Source organism: Apodemus sylvaticus, chromosome 19 (assembly GCF_947179515.1).
Source record: "Apodemus sylvaticus chromosome 19, mApoSyl1.1, whole genome shotgun sequence".
Classification (NCBI taxonomy): domain Eukaryota; kingdom Metazoa; phylum Chordata; class Mammalia; order Rodentia; family Muridae; genus Apodemus; species Apodemus sylvaticus.
This window is the reverse complement of record NC_067490.1, coordinates 35,931,395-35,946,056: the sequence shown is the minus strand read 5'-3', so window position 1 is coordinate 35,946,056 and position 14,662 is coordinate 35,931,395. Positions and strand designations below refer to the sequence as shown.

The 14,662-nt window shown below is 36.3% G+C and overlaps 1 protein-coding gene across 4 annotated transcripts in view; it reads left to right on the top strand.

Annotated features, from left to right (window-relative positions):
• Positions 1-14,662, top strand: part of Kpna5 (karyopherin subunit alpha 5) — a 60,028-nt gene that overhangs the window by 31,352 nt on the left and 14,014 nt on the right. For all 4 annotated transcript variants that reach the window (XM_052164499.1, XM_052164500.1, XM_052164498.1 and 1 more), the window contains 3 exons: positions 5,994-6,093; positions 11,556-11,719; positions 13,885-13,963. In XM_052164499.1, the coding sequence (XP_052020459.1) occupies positions 5,994-6,093; positions 11,556-11,719; positions 13,885-13,963 (343 nt within the window). The remainder of the gene's footprint in view (positions 1-5,993; positions 6,094-11,555; positions 11,720-13,884; positions 13,964-14,662) is intronic.

Genomic DNA, 14,662 nt, shown 5'->3' with positions numbered 1-14,662 from the left:
AATTGTGTATTTATGATGTCTGCAGAACTTTTTACTTGATTTCAAAATGTCCACATAAGAGATTTTTGTTTCAGTGTTTGAAATTTACTTTTTACTTAAAATGATTGAGCAAGAGGCTTCTTCTCTGGCTGCTTTACTTATAAGATTTATTTATTTTTTTTATTTATTTATGTGTATGTGTTGGGAGTATGTTCAGGTGAGTGCAGGTACCTGAGGAGACTAGAAGAGGAGCTGGAGTTACAGTGGTTGCCTGATATGAGTATGGGGAAGGAACTCCATTCTTCTGGGAGAACAGCAAGTGTTCTTAAATACTGAGCCTCTTAGCTGCTTCACATTTAAAAATAAGTTGTACTATGACATAAGATCCTTTAAAGAAACAGCGGAAAGTCGTTTGAAAGAGAGGTTTCTTTATGCAGTATAATTAGCATTCACTGAAACTACATTTAGCTTAGGTGTCAATGACAAGTATTATGAAAGAATAAAAGAGATGGTTGGAAGAAAAAATAACTCACTGAGTCATTCTCCATCATTTTCAGAGTAGGAGTTAAGTAGAATAAATGTAAACATTTAGACTGTAGTTTGTAACCCTTTGTTCTAATAGACAACAATATAGAAATGATTTCTTGGCATGAATATTACTATTAAACTTAATTAAGAACCCGTTGCGTGCAGGCAACTGAACTGTTGCTACAGTTTTACTGCTGTGCACCTTCTTGTTTGCCATTGTCCTTTCCATGTGACCTTTCTCTGATCTGACTTTGATTTATAGATACAGCTTAAGCATTTTGTTTCTTTGTATGCTTTTGGTGCTATTTTTCTAGGTTATTTTGTTCCTTGTTAATTTGTCAGGTTTACAGTGGTTTATGAAGGAAATGGTAAGCTTTTGTTAGCCTCTGATCACTTTTCAATGTTCTACAAAGGCCTTTGATGGTAACTGAGCAAACCTAAGTTAATAGAGGACAGAGACCCAGTACATCACTGTGTACTGCTAGATGTTCACATAACGCATTTTAGAAGGAATGTTAGAAAATACCGGTTTCATTATAAACTTTTACTATAGCAAGATGAAAATTTTATTGAAAATTTGAGAAGTATGCCTCGTATAGCTAGGCACACCTGTAATCCCTATATTGGGGAGGTTGAGGCAGAAAGATCAAGGGTTCAAGATCATTCTCTACTACATGAATCCCTGTCTCAGTGGGGAGGAGGAGAAGAGAAGCAAAGAAAATACCAAAAAGTTGAGAAAGAAGTAAAGCAGGCTAGCTGCCAGCCGCTGTCACTTTAAATGAAGCTGCTAGCTTTAACATGATGATGAATTATCTGTCTATTACATTGAAATTCACTCAGCTAATGTTTAAGTGAATATACATTCCTAGTACTATCTTGTGATCATTTCTGGCTGAAGTTTTATTTATTATGTTGCTAATTTACTTGAGTCTTAGTAAATATAAATCTTTTAGTTCTATAGACTATACGTTAATACAACTTTATTTAAATGTAATTTAACTTTAATTTATAATTTTGTATTGTTGCCCTGTTTTCTTCTGCTTTGCTTTGTATGAGTGGAGTTGAAAAGTTTAAAAGATTTGCTGAAAAAAAACTTGCCAAATCATAGTATATAATATAGACAAAAGAAAATAGTTTTATCCTTTTGCTTTAAAATGAAATGTATTTTTAGAGGCTTCATCTGTTTACAGAAAATCTAGAGAACAGAGTCTTAGTTCTTTTCCAAATACAGATAACATAAAACTTACCATTTGATGTCTGATGGTGAATACTGATTATTAGCCTGGCAGGATTTACAATAATCTAGGAGACAAACTATGCATGTTTGTGTTGGCGTTTCTAAATTGCTTTAATTGATCTTGGAAAACTCAGGCAAGATAGGTGGCACTATTCCACAGGCTAAAATTTTATTCAGTCCTGGCCTGAATAAAAATGATACATGAACCGAGTGCCAGTATTCGCCACCATCTGCTTCCGGGGCATGGTGGAGTTACTGCGTGCAGTTGCCTTGGGCTCTTACTGCCAGACCTTCCCCACCACGATGGACTCCCCTCCAAACTGTGGCCCAGTGTAGACTCTTTCTTCTTTAAGAGTTTTTTTCTTTTTTAGATAGCATCTTACACTTGATTGGGTGCAGCTGAGCTTGGAACTGCTGTGTGTATCCTGGGATGGCCTCAAGGCAGGCCTAGCTCAGCCTCTTTTTCTGGGATTTCAGGATGAATGAGCTGCCATGTCCAGCTCATTTTATTTTCTTCTGTGTAGTGGCATCAAGTATATTTCTAGTGTTAAAGAACTATCAACACTATGGACTTCGTGAATTTTTTATTCAACTCAGAGACCTACTGCTCATTAAGCAGTCATATCCCCGTTCAGCATCTCAGTCCTTAGGATCTAAAATCTGGTTTATGTCTGTACCTTTTCTGGACATGTCATAAGTTGAATACTATACTATACATGATCTTTGTGTCTGAGGTGTTTCTCTTACTGTACTGTTTTCAGACTTCACCTGTTTTGTTTCATGTATTAGCACTTCATTTTATGGCTGAACAACATTCCATTTTTGCCAAAAATGTAATTGCCACTCTGAATCTGTTGATTGTATTCTTAACAATAGAAAACGAGGATTGTAATTTATGTCTTTAAATATTTTGTAGTTTTTAGTAAACAATCTTACACCTTGATTAAATTTTTTAAGGCTGTCTCCAGTTTACATTGATATGATTGATTTAATGGTTTAACAGTGAAATACATTTCATAGATGCTGTTTTTTGACTTTTGGGCCTTTTCTGGATTAGCAGTATGTGAGTGATACTCTTGTGATTCCAGGAAGTAGTGCTAAACTGAAGCTTCTAGTTAGCCATAAGATGAGAGCAAACAACTGATCCCATGTAAAGAACTGTGTTGCTATCCTCTTTTGGAAGGTGTGGATAACCCTGGACCTTTCTATGCCTGCTCCAGTTCTGAATAATGACCCAAAGACTATATTTATTTATCAGGTTTTGACCTTATAGCTAGGCATTGTTTCCTACTAGCTCATAACTAAATTATCCCATTTATAAGTTCTGTCACATGGGCGATTAGTTACTGCACCTTCCTTCCTGGCCTGGCCTCCCCCCAACCCCTCTTCTTCCTAGATTTTTTCTTTCTTTCTTTCTTTCTTTCTTTCTTTCTTTCTTTCTTTCTTTCTTTCTTTCTTTCTTTCTTTCTTTCTTTCTTTCTCTCTCTCTCTCTCTCTCTCTCTCTCTCTCTCTCTCTCTCTCTCTCTCTCTCTCTTTCTTTCTTTCTTTCTTTCTTTTTTTTTTTTTGGAGTCCCATATTACTATTCTGCTTTTTGCTCTAGGCCATAGGATTTTTGTTTTAGTCAATCAGAATGTGATAGAGAACACTGTTTCTAAAATATTGAGACAGGAGATGCTGAACTATACCAAACTCTGACCTGTAATCAGATGTCTGCTGGTTCAGAAATCTGCATTTGAGCAGTAGAAGCATGATCTTTTCACAGTGCATACAAATATTACTCCAACATCTGTGCTTGTTTTCTATCATCAGGACAAATTCATAAGGAGGAAAGACTGACTTTGGCTCACAGTTTTGGAGGCTTCAGTACATGATTACTTGGCAGTTACTTTGTGTCTCCACAGAGATACAACATCATTGCAGGGAAGTGTGATAAGGTGAAACTGTCAACTTTCCTTCCAGTGGTCAAGAAACAAAAGTAGCATATAGAAAGGGCCAGAGTCTCCAAATCTTGAAGTCCTTCCTTCAGTGAGTTATTTGACTTCTACTGTGTATCACCTCTCAAGGGTTCTATTACTCTTTGTATCGTTAGCATGACATTTGAGGACTATTTAAAATCCAAACTTAGTAGTAGTTAGATGAATTATCTATGTTTTTTTTTTCTTGCGGTGTTTTCAACTTGTGATAGATTTATTCAGATTTAATCCCACCATAACCAAAGGAACATCTTTTTTTATTGTAAATAGAAGTTTCCTTAATTAATGAAAGTGTATTTATAGGAAATGTATAGGAATTCAGTTAATTTGAGGTGTTGATCTTCTACCTAGCAACTTTGAGAATTTACTACTATAACTGGTAGCTTTCTTTTTCCTCTTTGAGACTGGGTCTTACTGTGTGTCTTTGCTTTATAGATTATTAGATTTCTGTATATGAAATTGTATCATATGTATAGAGGTAATTTCATTTTCTGTTTTCAAGTTTGGGTGTGGTCTTACTAAGGGTTTTATTGCTGTGAAGAGACACCATGACCAAGGCAACTCATATACGTAAAACATTTAATTGGGGCTGGCTTACAGTTTGAGAGGTTCATGCAGATTCTGAGACTCAAACCTGGATCCTCTGCAGGAGCAACAAGTGCTCTTAGTGGGCATCTTTCCAGCCCTCTAAGAGATGTTTTAAACATTTTTATGTTGTCAACTGTGTGGCACTTAGTTCAGTCAGTTTTTCAAATGATTTACTCCTCCAGAGTGTTTCATTCCCCAGTTTTTCCTTCCATGTTTTCAGTGTCTTTCATTTGCTATATATTCTTTGCCCTAGGTTTCTGCACTTAATAAAGAGACATTTAGCTACTTTTTTTTTTTTTTTTTTTTTACCTCTAGAGCATTCTCAGATGGTCAGAATAAAGACAAACACATATAACCAATTTGCAGAGTCCCCACAAAGCTGGCAGCATATGTAAAAGTGCTTCAAACAGGGTATATGCACTTGCCCTGCTTCCTCTGGAATAGAGACCAACAGCTGAATGCAGTCATCTGCCAGGCTACAGAGATGGCTTTGAGCAAGGGCAAATTAAAATACCAGAAAGGTTCACTGATGTTCTTTTTGTAAGGTATAAAGAATTATTATGATGTTACCAGAGCCCTTTTGTCCCTAGAACTTTCTACACACACACACACACACACACACAAACACACACACAAACACACACACACACACACACACACAATCTTAGGTAATCTCCTAGAATTCATTTAGTATGTGTTTGTAGAGCTTGTTGAAATCAGTCCTCTGCCTCCATCATGCAAATTATGTGGGTGGAGCTCCAGTTGTCAAGTTTGGTGGCAACCTCTACCTGCTAAGTTACTGTCTTAGAAGTCTCCTATTTAGTCATAATTAACTAAAACATAAATAATTATATTAGTTCCCTTTGAATTGCTATGATGAAACACTATGAACAAAGTATCTTACAAAAGAAAGAGTTTAATTGAGTTTACAGTTTCAGAGGGTTAGAGTTCATGATGGCAGAGAGAAGGCATGGTGGCTGGAGCAGCAGCTGAGAGGTCATATCCTATGCACAAGCAGGAGATGGAGACAGAACTGGGGATGATAGAAGGCTTTTGAAAGCTCAGTCTATTTCCAGTGATGCACCTCCTCCATCAGGGCCACACCTCCTAATTCTTTCTAAACAGCCAGTAGTTGTGGGGAACCTGAGTATTCAAATATAAGCCTGTATGGGCCAGTCTCATTCAAACCATCAGAATAACTATTCTCTGTTCAATATAACATTATATTGAATTTGTGGGAAGGTCGTTAATTACTTCTTAGGGAGCTGAGAGAAGAGACACTCTTGTTTCAGATACTCAGTTTCTTAGCAGCGCATGCACACACACACACATACACACACACACACACACACACACACACACACACACCCCAAGACCTTTTAAAATAAAACCAAAGAACTTCTTTTGCCAGTAACTGACCTTCACTGAATTTGACATGCTGTTCCCTGCTTTCTGATTTTGTATAATGTAACATTTTCATGATTTTAACAAAAGTAATTTTGTACATTTTTCTAATATCTATTATCTTCAGTTTAACAACGTAAGTGTTTACATCTAATATAATACATTTTAAGTTCCCCCTTTTGTATTATCAGTTTAAATATCAATTATATCAAAGTAAAAGAAGAAAATAGTTGAAATGGAAAAGTGAATATAAAATGACAGTTCTTTTTCTTTTCTTGGCAGGTTATTAACAAATTCAAACAGACTTACAACCACCAGAAATGCTGTATGGGCCCTCTCAAATTTATGTAGAGGCAAAAACCCTCCTCCAAATTTTAGTAAGGTATGAGCAAAATACATAAGTTAAGCAATCTGCTTCCATGAGTTAGTTTATGATAGATTTTTTTAAGTTCAAAGGAACTCTTTTTCTTACTTTCTCTATCAACCAGATACTATTTAAACATTCAGCAAATTAAAGTTTATAGATTTCTACTTCCTTTGCCTCTCTAGGTCCTCTAGTCAGAAAGCTCCCACTATAACCAGATACTTATATGTCTTCGGTTAGCAAAGTTATTTGTAGTGTAGTTCTTTTTATTTATAGGATTATTGCAGTATCTTCCTAGAAAATCATTTTTCTATTTTTTATTTTTGGTTTTGTTTTTTTCTCATCTATCTTTTTTTTGTTGTTCTCCAGAAAGCAACAAGAGTGATCCACAAATTTGAAGCTGTACCTCTGTTTCCAGTGACTGGTCCAATTTATTTAATGAACTTTGTTTAAAACCCTGTTAAGAATTGTTCCACAGCAGCCCACTGTGATCTCTCTGACTTATGTCCTATTTACATCTCACTTTCTGGCCGCACTAGACTGTTTACTACTCCTCAGATTGTGTTAGCTCTTCTCACTGCTGAAAACAGCTAAGATGATTTGTAGTATTTTGGGCCTTAGGGTTTTCTTCCACTCTTAAATATTATGAAGATCTATATTAATGAATTTTCTATTGCTGAAACTATGACCGAGACAACGTACAAAGAAAGCATTTATTTGGACTTCTGGATTTATAAGGTTAGAGTCCATAATGCCAGACCAGAGTGGGCAAGCTGCAGACATGTTGACAGAGCAGAAGCTGAGAGTGTATACCTTTAGCCACAAGCAGGAAGCAGAGAGCACGCTGGGAGCTGGGAGCTGCAAGAGTTGTTTAAAACCTCAAAGCCACACCTCCTCGAACAAGGCTGCAGCCCCTAATCCTTTCCAAAAAGGTCCAGCTTCACCAGTTGTGGACCAAATCTTCAAACATGAATCTACAGGGACCATTCTCATTCAGGCTAGCACAGGATCCAAAATCTTTTTTTATATGGCTTACATGTAATAATAATTACATTAAAAATTTAAACTATGAAAATTTAAAATATTTACTAATTCACTATTAAAACTAAAAGCAAACCAAGCACATGTTAAGGAATATTATAAAAATGCCTTTCAAAAGAAGTATTTTTATGAGACCATTAGTATTGATTTAAGTTTTCTAACCTGAGGGTATATTTTGTGGGTGTCTGGTGATTGAACTTAGGAACTTCCGTATTAGATTGCTGAGCTACATCCTTAGCCTTTCCTTGCTGTTGTTTTGAGACAGGATCTACTGCGTTGCTCAGGCTGGCCTGGCACTCACTATATAAAAACCAGGCTGGCATGAATCTCAGAGACAGAGCCATCTATCTCTTCCTTAGTGCTGGGAATAAATATGTGCACCAAATGCTCGGCTAGCTTTTTGTGTTTTTGTATTAGATCTTACTATGTTGCTCGAGATACCTAGAACTTGTTTGTAGTCTTCTTGCTTATGCCTCTAAGGTGCTGGGATTTCAGGTGTTACCACTGTGTCTCATACAGTTTTACAAGTCTCATTTCTTCTGTACTAATTTGTTGTGCTGTGTTGTCTTAGCTGAAGAATATGATGTCTTTTGATAATCCATCATGAATGGATATTCTTTCTTATTATGCCAAAAACTTTGATCGGAGGTCTCATTGTGTGTGTTGCGCGTAGTATTAAATATCAATACAGCCTTTCCCTGGACTGTGGCCGCACTTCTAGCCCCTCCAGACACCCTTTTGTTTTTCCTACCTTTAGCTCTGGGGTTGTCTGCTCCGAGTGGGGCACTACCAGCCCACTCCCAAGACTCTTGATTTTGTGGGTAAAAGACACACATAGCTTGCTTTGTTGTTTATAGCGTCCATACTAGACACAGTTGCTGGGTGTAGATAGGTCATGCCTGGAAAATCATGCCCTTATCCTGTCTCTCTTCCTACCCCAAACTTAGTGGCTTCTTCCACCTAGCCCTGCTAAACATCCTTGGCCACCCCAGTAGCAGAAACCACAGGCCCTAGTTACCCCTGAAGCCTTACATGATTGTTGTGTCCTTTTTCCTCCAGAGCATGGCAGAAAAGGTTCCTTTCTTTCCTTGTGTCTGTCTTTTCCTCCTGGGACCTGAAAGTCCCATCTGTACCCTCTGCCCATCAGTTGGCCCCTGGACTTCTTTATTGATAAATCAAGAACCAATTGGGGAATGGGGTTAGCATTAGAACCTGTTCTTACACACATATATATATATATATATATATATATATATATATATATATATATATATATATATTTTTTTTTTTTTTTTTTTTTTTTTTTTTTTTTGCTGGGCTGGAAATGTTAAACCAGGCATCTCTGGAACTCCATAGAGTTACCTGGGGTAAAGGCCTATGTCACCAAGGCCCATCTGAGTAGTAATTTGTCAAAGAATTCCTCTCATTGAGGTGTTTAAAATTCCACCATTGAACTTTTTTTTTCTCATCAATCTTACATTGCACTTCAAAGAGCCTTTTTCTCCATTTGGAAAATAGGGTACCCCAAACTAATATTGGAGCAATATATACACATACATTTTAAAGTGCAGCATTGTTACCATTAGTATTAGGAAGCTGTCAGACTCAACGGGAGAAGATACAAGTTTTCTAAATTTCTAATTTGTGGAATTCCTAAATTATTGACAAGAATTCAGTCAGCTGTAGTTCTTGAAGCAACAGGCTCATTTTATTTGTAGTTTCTAAAATATCCTCCAGATACGTAAGACTTAATAAAGATTAAATCATGTAAGTAAAAATGGAGTTCCGTGGGGAAAGGTGACTAATCCAGCATGTGACTCCATCAGTGCTTGTTCACACTACCCAAATACTTCTCTGAGTAGAAGTGCTCATAGATGTTTCCCATTTCATCTGATAAGTTATTCATACAGAACATGGATGCAAGGAGCGAGTTTAAGTACATTTATATTTTTCGCTACTAGTTCAAGGTTATATTTCCAAATTTTCCTTTTTGCTGGAAGTTAAGAATATAATGATTTTTTTTTCTTTTTCTGCCTTGAATTGTATTCTTATCCATTAGTGCAAATGTCACCAAAATAAAAAAAAAAAACATATATAATTACCATTGTTAGAAAAACAGTTTTGGGATCATGCATCCACTACAAATGTCTCAGGCACCTCCTCTGCCAGGGCTCCATTGACCTCCTGTGCTCACCACTCTATCTTGCCAGCTATTGCCTCTTACAGTGGGTACTGGCTGATAGTCTTCCTTAAAATATTTTTTCCGTTTCTGTGTGTCTGTCTGTGGAGGCTAGAAGAGAGTGTCAGAAGTTACAAACAGTGTGAGCTACCTGTGGGCACTGGGGTAACTGTTCTTCCTCTGCAAGAGTAAGGCCTGTTGTTCCTGACAAATCTCTGCAGCGTTGGGCTGCTTCTCTTATTATTTTTATTTTTTTTGGAGACAGGGTTTCTCTGTGTAGCTCTGGCTGTCCTGGAACTCACTCTGTAGACCAGGCTGGCCTCGAATTCAGAAATCTGCCTGCCTCTGCCTCCCAAGTGCTGGGATTAAAGGCATGTGCCACCACTGCCTGGCGGATGCTTCTCTTACTGCTTTTGCTTTGGATGCCAACTTTGAGACCACCGTACTAACTAGTGTACTTCATATTGTAATCTATCAATATAATATCCCAGAGTTTTGCTCTCCCCATTATTTTACTCTCCTTTCTTTCATTTTGACATAATATTGTAATGGGAAATATTAAAAACGATCCTGCCAACTCTCCTGCCCAGCCAGGCCACAACACCATGTCCTGGCAGGGTCCGCTCAGCTCCGAGCTCTGCTCCCCCAGCTAGCTCCCACAGCATCACAGCTGCGTTCCCTCTCCACCATAAACCCTTGTAATTACCCACATTCCAGTAACCAAGTAAATCAAAGCTCTTAAAGTTTAATTAATCAATCAGATTTATGTATAACTAATATTACAGTTTACACGATGCCAATACAGTAATTTAAGAGCCAACTGATAATGATAAAAGCTTTATGAAAGTTTTTGGATTAATAAAAGAAAAATTATGTAGAAGTTACTGAAATATGTGGTAGGGGAAAAATACTTTATCCATAAAATTATAAAGAACTAAAATGATTTTGTTGTTGAAACTTTGGGTTAAACCAGAAAACTATTATATTTGTGTCTATGTGTATAGGAAAAGAATATAGAACTATGCATGATTTTAGGTATCCACTGGTGGCCCAGAATGTAATGTCAACAGAGAAGGAATGAGAATATAAGCCACTACTTTGTATCTGAGGGATGACCTTAAGGGATATGTGAGGTTGCCAGTTAAAAAAAAAAAATCAAAATAAATTGAGAAGAGATTCAGTACTGATAGTGGGGTGGAAACAAGCTGATATTCGAGTAATTCTTACATGCTAGACATTTTTCTTAGCTGCTATATACATTCTTACACATCCAACAGTTCTTAAGTAATTTTTTTTATGCCACAGAAATGAGCAAGTAGTATTTGAGCTAACGCTGTCTGGCAGGAAGAGCGCGAAGATCACAGAGTTGGTGTGATGTAATTTTCTGTGATCTGTACGGTGCCTTGCTCACTGTTCAGTTCCCTGTGCTCAGTTGTGACAAGAGAGATAAAAACACTCATGGTACTGGAGGGATTAAGACATTTCTTCTGTCGGGTTATTAGTTGGTATTCTCTTTGGTTTACGTTTCCTTGTTTCAGACAGTATTTCACTATGTAGCAAGGGCTGGCCTCATCTCCATCTTCTCTGAGAACTGGTATTACAGGTGTGTATCTGAACACACCTATTGTTTTTTCTTTTTTAGTTGAAGATAGATGACATTATTCATTACAGCAAGAAGAACTAGAGCTAGGCCTGGCGGCACATACCTGTACTCCTACATGAGTCAGGAGACTGAAATTTGAGACCAGAAAAGATAATTTGTTTTAGGACTTATCAGCGTGTGTAGAACACTAGGTTTGAGCCTCAGCATCTTAAAATAAAAATAAGAAAAGAAAACAAATATATACTATTCGTAGTGGCTTCTTTTAGAATACCTTTCAGATCATTTGTTTTGACACTGTCTCTATCTTTGCTACCAAAGATTTTTCAGTTTATTTGTATGCATGTAATAAATGTTAAAAAAACTAAAAGTTTGTAAACATGAAGTATATAGGCTTTTTAGTCTTGATATGTGTATTACTTAAGTATTAAAAAGATATCAAATTCATACTTTATTGTTTTAAAATATTTTATTTAATAACCAATTAATGGCAACTATAATCATTTTGATACTCATGCCTCACATAATCTTAAAATAATAGAATTCCCTGGTACTATTATTGTATTAGATTTTGGTTTTAATCTAAATTTATGCATTTTGCTAAGGAACCTTGATATTAAATAAGGAAAATAATTAAATATTAACTTATTTTTCTTTCAGGTTTCACCTTGCTTAAATGTCTTGTCACGGTTGTTGTTTAGCAGTGATCCAGATGTGTTAGCAGACGTGTGCTGGGCCCTTTCTTACCTCTCTGATGGACCCAATGACAAAATTCAAGTAGTCATTGATTCTGGAGTCTGCCGAAGATTGGTGGAACTTTTGATGTAACTATAATTTTTGTTTAGTAGCTCTGTGATTATATATTAAGTTTAACAATTAAGGTCATGGCTTAAAACATTTCAAAGTCACCATCTTTAGAAACAATTAAAAAGTTACCAATTCTACCCTTTCTAGAGTAACTATAATCCTTTAATTTATATCCTGAAATGCAAGAAAATTATTTTTTAAATTTATCTCTGTATGAATGAACCCTTTTCTTTATGAAGAAGCTTAATTCAGCAAGTATTTAAAGAGTGTCTTTTGGCACCAAAGGGGACATGTGAAAATGTTATTAGGGAGAGAACACAATTCTTGCTCTCCCAGAACCAATAGTCTGGTTTATTATTCATTACAATGATTGACTTACTTACAAAGCCAGAAAATGCATTTAGTGTCTCCATGATGGTTTCCTTACTGGCTAGTTGTTATTGCCTGTGTTTTACATGTGAAGAAATTAAAAGAAAATTTTGTTTAAAAAGATGTTACAGCTGGAGAGATGGCTTAGGGGTTAAGAGCACTGTCTGCTCATCCAGAGGTCCTGAGTTCAATCCCCAGCAACCACATGGTGGCTCATAACCACCTGTGATGGGATCTGATGCCCTCTTCTGGCATAAGATAGAACACTCATACATAAAAAAGATGCTACAGCTTCTTTATCCTCTAACCTTCTTTTAAAATTGTTTGTCTTTCTTTGTTTTGTGGAAAAGCCATTAGTAGTAAGCTAAGCATGGTAGCTCATGCCTTTAGACCCAGCACTTGAGAGGCAGGAGCCGGGCAGATCTCTTGAGTTTTAGGCACAGCAAGTTCCAGACCAGCTAGAGCTACATAGTGAGACCCTGTCTCAAAGAACAACAGACCAAAACCAAAAAAATCATTAATTATGCCCCAGTAAGGCAAGTGGCACAAAGAACAGAGTTGTGTTAAGGGGTTGTCATTTCAATATGAGGACAGTATCAGAGAAAGATAAATAGGTATAGTAGAATGGCCAGGACCCTAGCTTGAGAGTAGTTAATACCTTAATGGGCAGACAAGCAGCCCGAACAAGGCTTAGAGCTAAAAGTTCATTACCTGGTAGCCTATCAGATTATATGTATGAAGATGTGAATTAAAGCAACTAACTTCTAGTCAGAAAATGTGAAGGGTTTCCCAAAGGCCGTTAGATTAGAATGAGATCCTTCAATGTAAACTCATGGCTGTCAAAATAAGGAGCTATTTAAGTATGTGTGTGCATATGTGTGTTAAAGCTCTTGGAGCAAAGACCCCTCTAAAAATAAGTTGAGCACACTGAGGGCACAATTCTTGGTTTCTAAACATCACCAGTCATTTAAGGCAAGTCAGTTTTTTAGAGAATGGTTGGATTATGGAGGAACAAAAATGAGGTGAACATAGAAAATAATGATCTTGGCAATAAATTACAGTAATGTGTTATAGATTAATAAATAGCAGTAACTCCAGAGTCCACATTAAAATAGGTGGATGGGTCAATAGGTGGATATGGCTGAGATGATAGTATTACAAAATAACTAGTAAAAAAAATTACAAATAATTTCTAATTCAAATAATGAGCATATATATAGGTATTTAATACTAGTGGTTAAAGTAGGGGGGAGTGCCCTGAGAAAATACATTATGTGGACTGAAAAAGTTATATTTAGGCATTTGTGTAGACATGTACATATATGTATAGACATGTACATATATGCTTGGATAACAATTTTGGGAAAAAAGGCTATGAATTTGAAAGATGCAGGGTGGGTATATGAGAGGGTTTGGAAGGAAGTAAAGGAACGCAAAAATGTAATTATAATCTCTAAAAATAAATAGATTAAAGAATGGAAAGTTTATATGATCTCAAGTATTTCTACATCAGATACTGAATATAAAGGAGAAATTAGGACTAGTGAAGAAGAATAACATAATCTTAATTAGTGACAGAATTAAATACCACAATAATGGGACAAAGCATATACAATATGTCATCCAATAAGATATAATGAAATTAGATTAGCATTTATGATGCAGGATTAGATTTTTGTTTTGTTTTTAAAATAGTATCAGGATACCAAGTGAAAATTGAGAAGAGTCTCTTGAGTGAAGAATACAGAAATTTTCAGTACAATTTTTGCAACTGTATATAAATTCTAACTTACCTCTTAATTTTTATTTTTAGGCACAATGACTATAAAGTTGTATCACCTGCATTAAGAGCAGTTGGTAATATTGTAACTGGTGATGATATTCAAACACAGGTGAGTTCAAAATTTATGACACATTGTTAACATCTTTCATATCACTTGATCGTATGTTCATGAAGGCCTTATTACTATAATTACACAAGCATCTGTGGCGGTAAGCACAATATTGAACTTCAGTTACCATATTGAGGATGTACTATCACAGAGCTCTGTCAGTGCAGAGTATACTAGGTGTTCTGCTTGCAGGATTCAGAATCTTAAGTAGGTAAAAGTCATATTGAAATAAAGCAAGGTACCCACTTAGGTCATTCAGTAGAGCTTGAAAATCTTAAGGCAAGCTAACAGGGAAATACTTGTGCTATGAGCTGCTCAACCAGAAGATGCTGTAAAGGTTTTATATAAAAAAAAGATGAGTATGGTGAAAAGCTGTAGTTTCTGTAAATGAGTAGAACTGAACAAGTGGAATAGTACTAGGGTAGGTGAGCTGAGATTTAGTGGTCATAATGAGAGAGGCGTATTTAAGATCAATTAAACTCAACTAGAATGGAACTGTGATTTATTATAAATAGGTTATAGGGCTTAAGATTCAGATTATGAGACCAAAGGTTATTACAGCAGGGAAACAGTTCCAGAATTGGTAGTCAGCTGTGTGTAAGTGTGCCTGTTTTGGAGAATGGTAAGGTGTTAGGATTGACTCCAGATTTAGGCTAGAATTTTACTTAGATACTGTTAAAGAAGTAATCAGTAGCATGC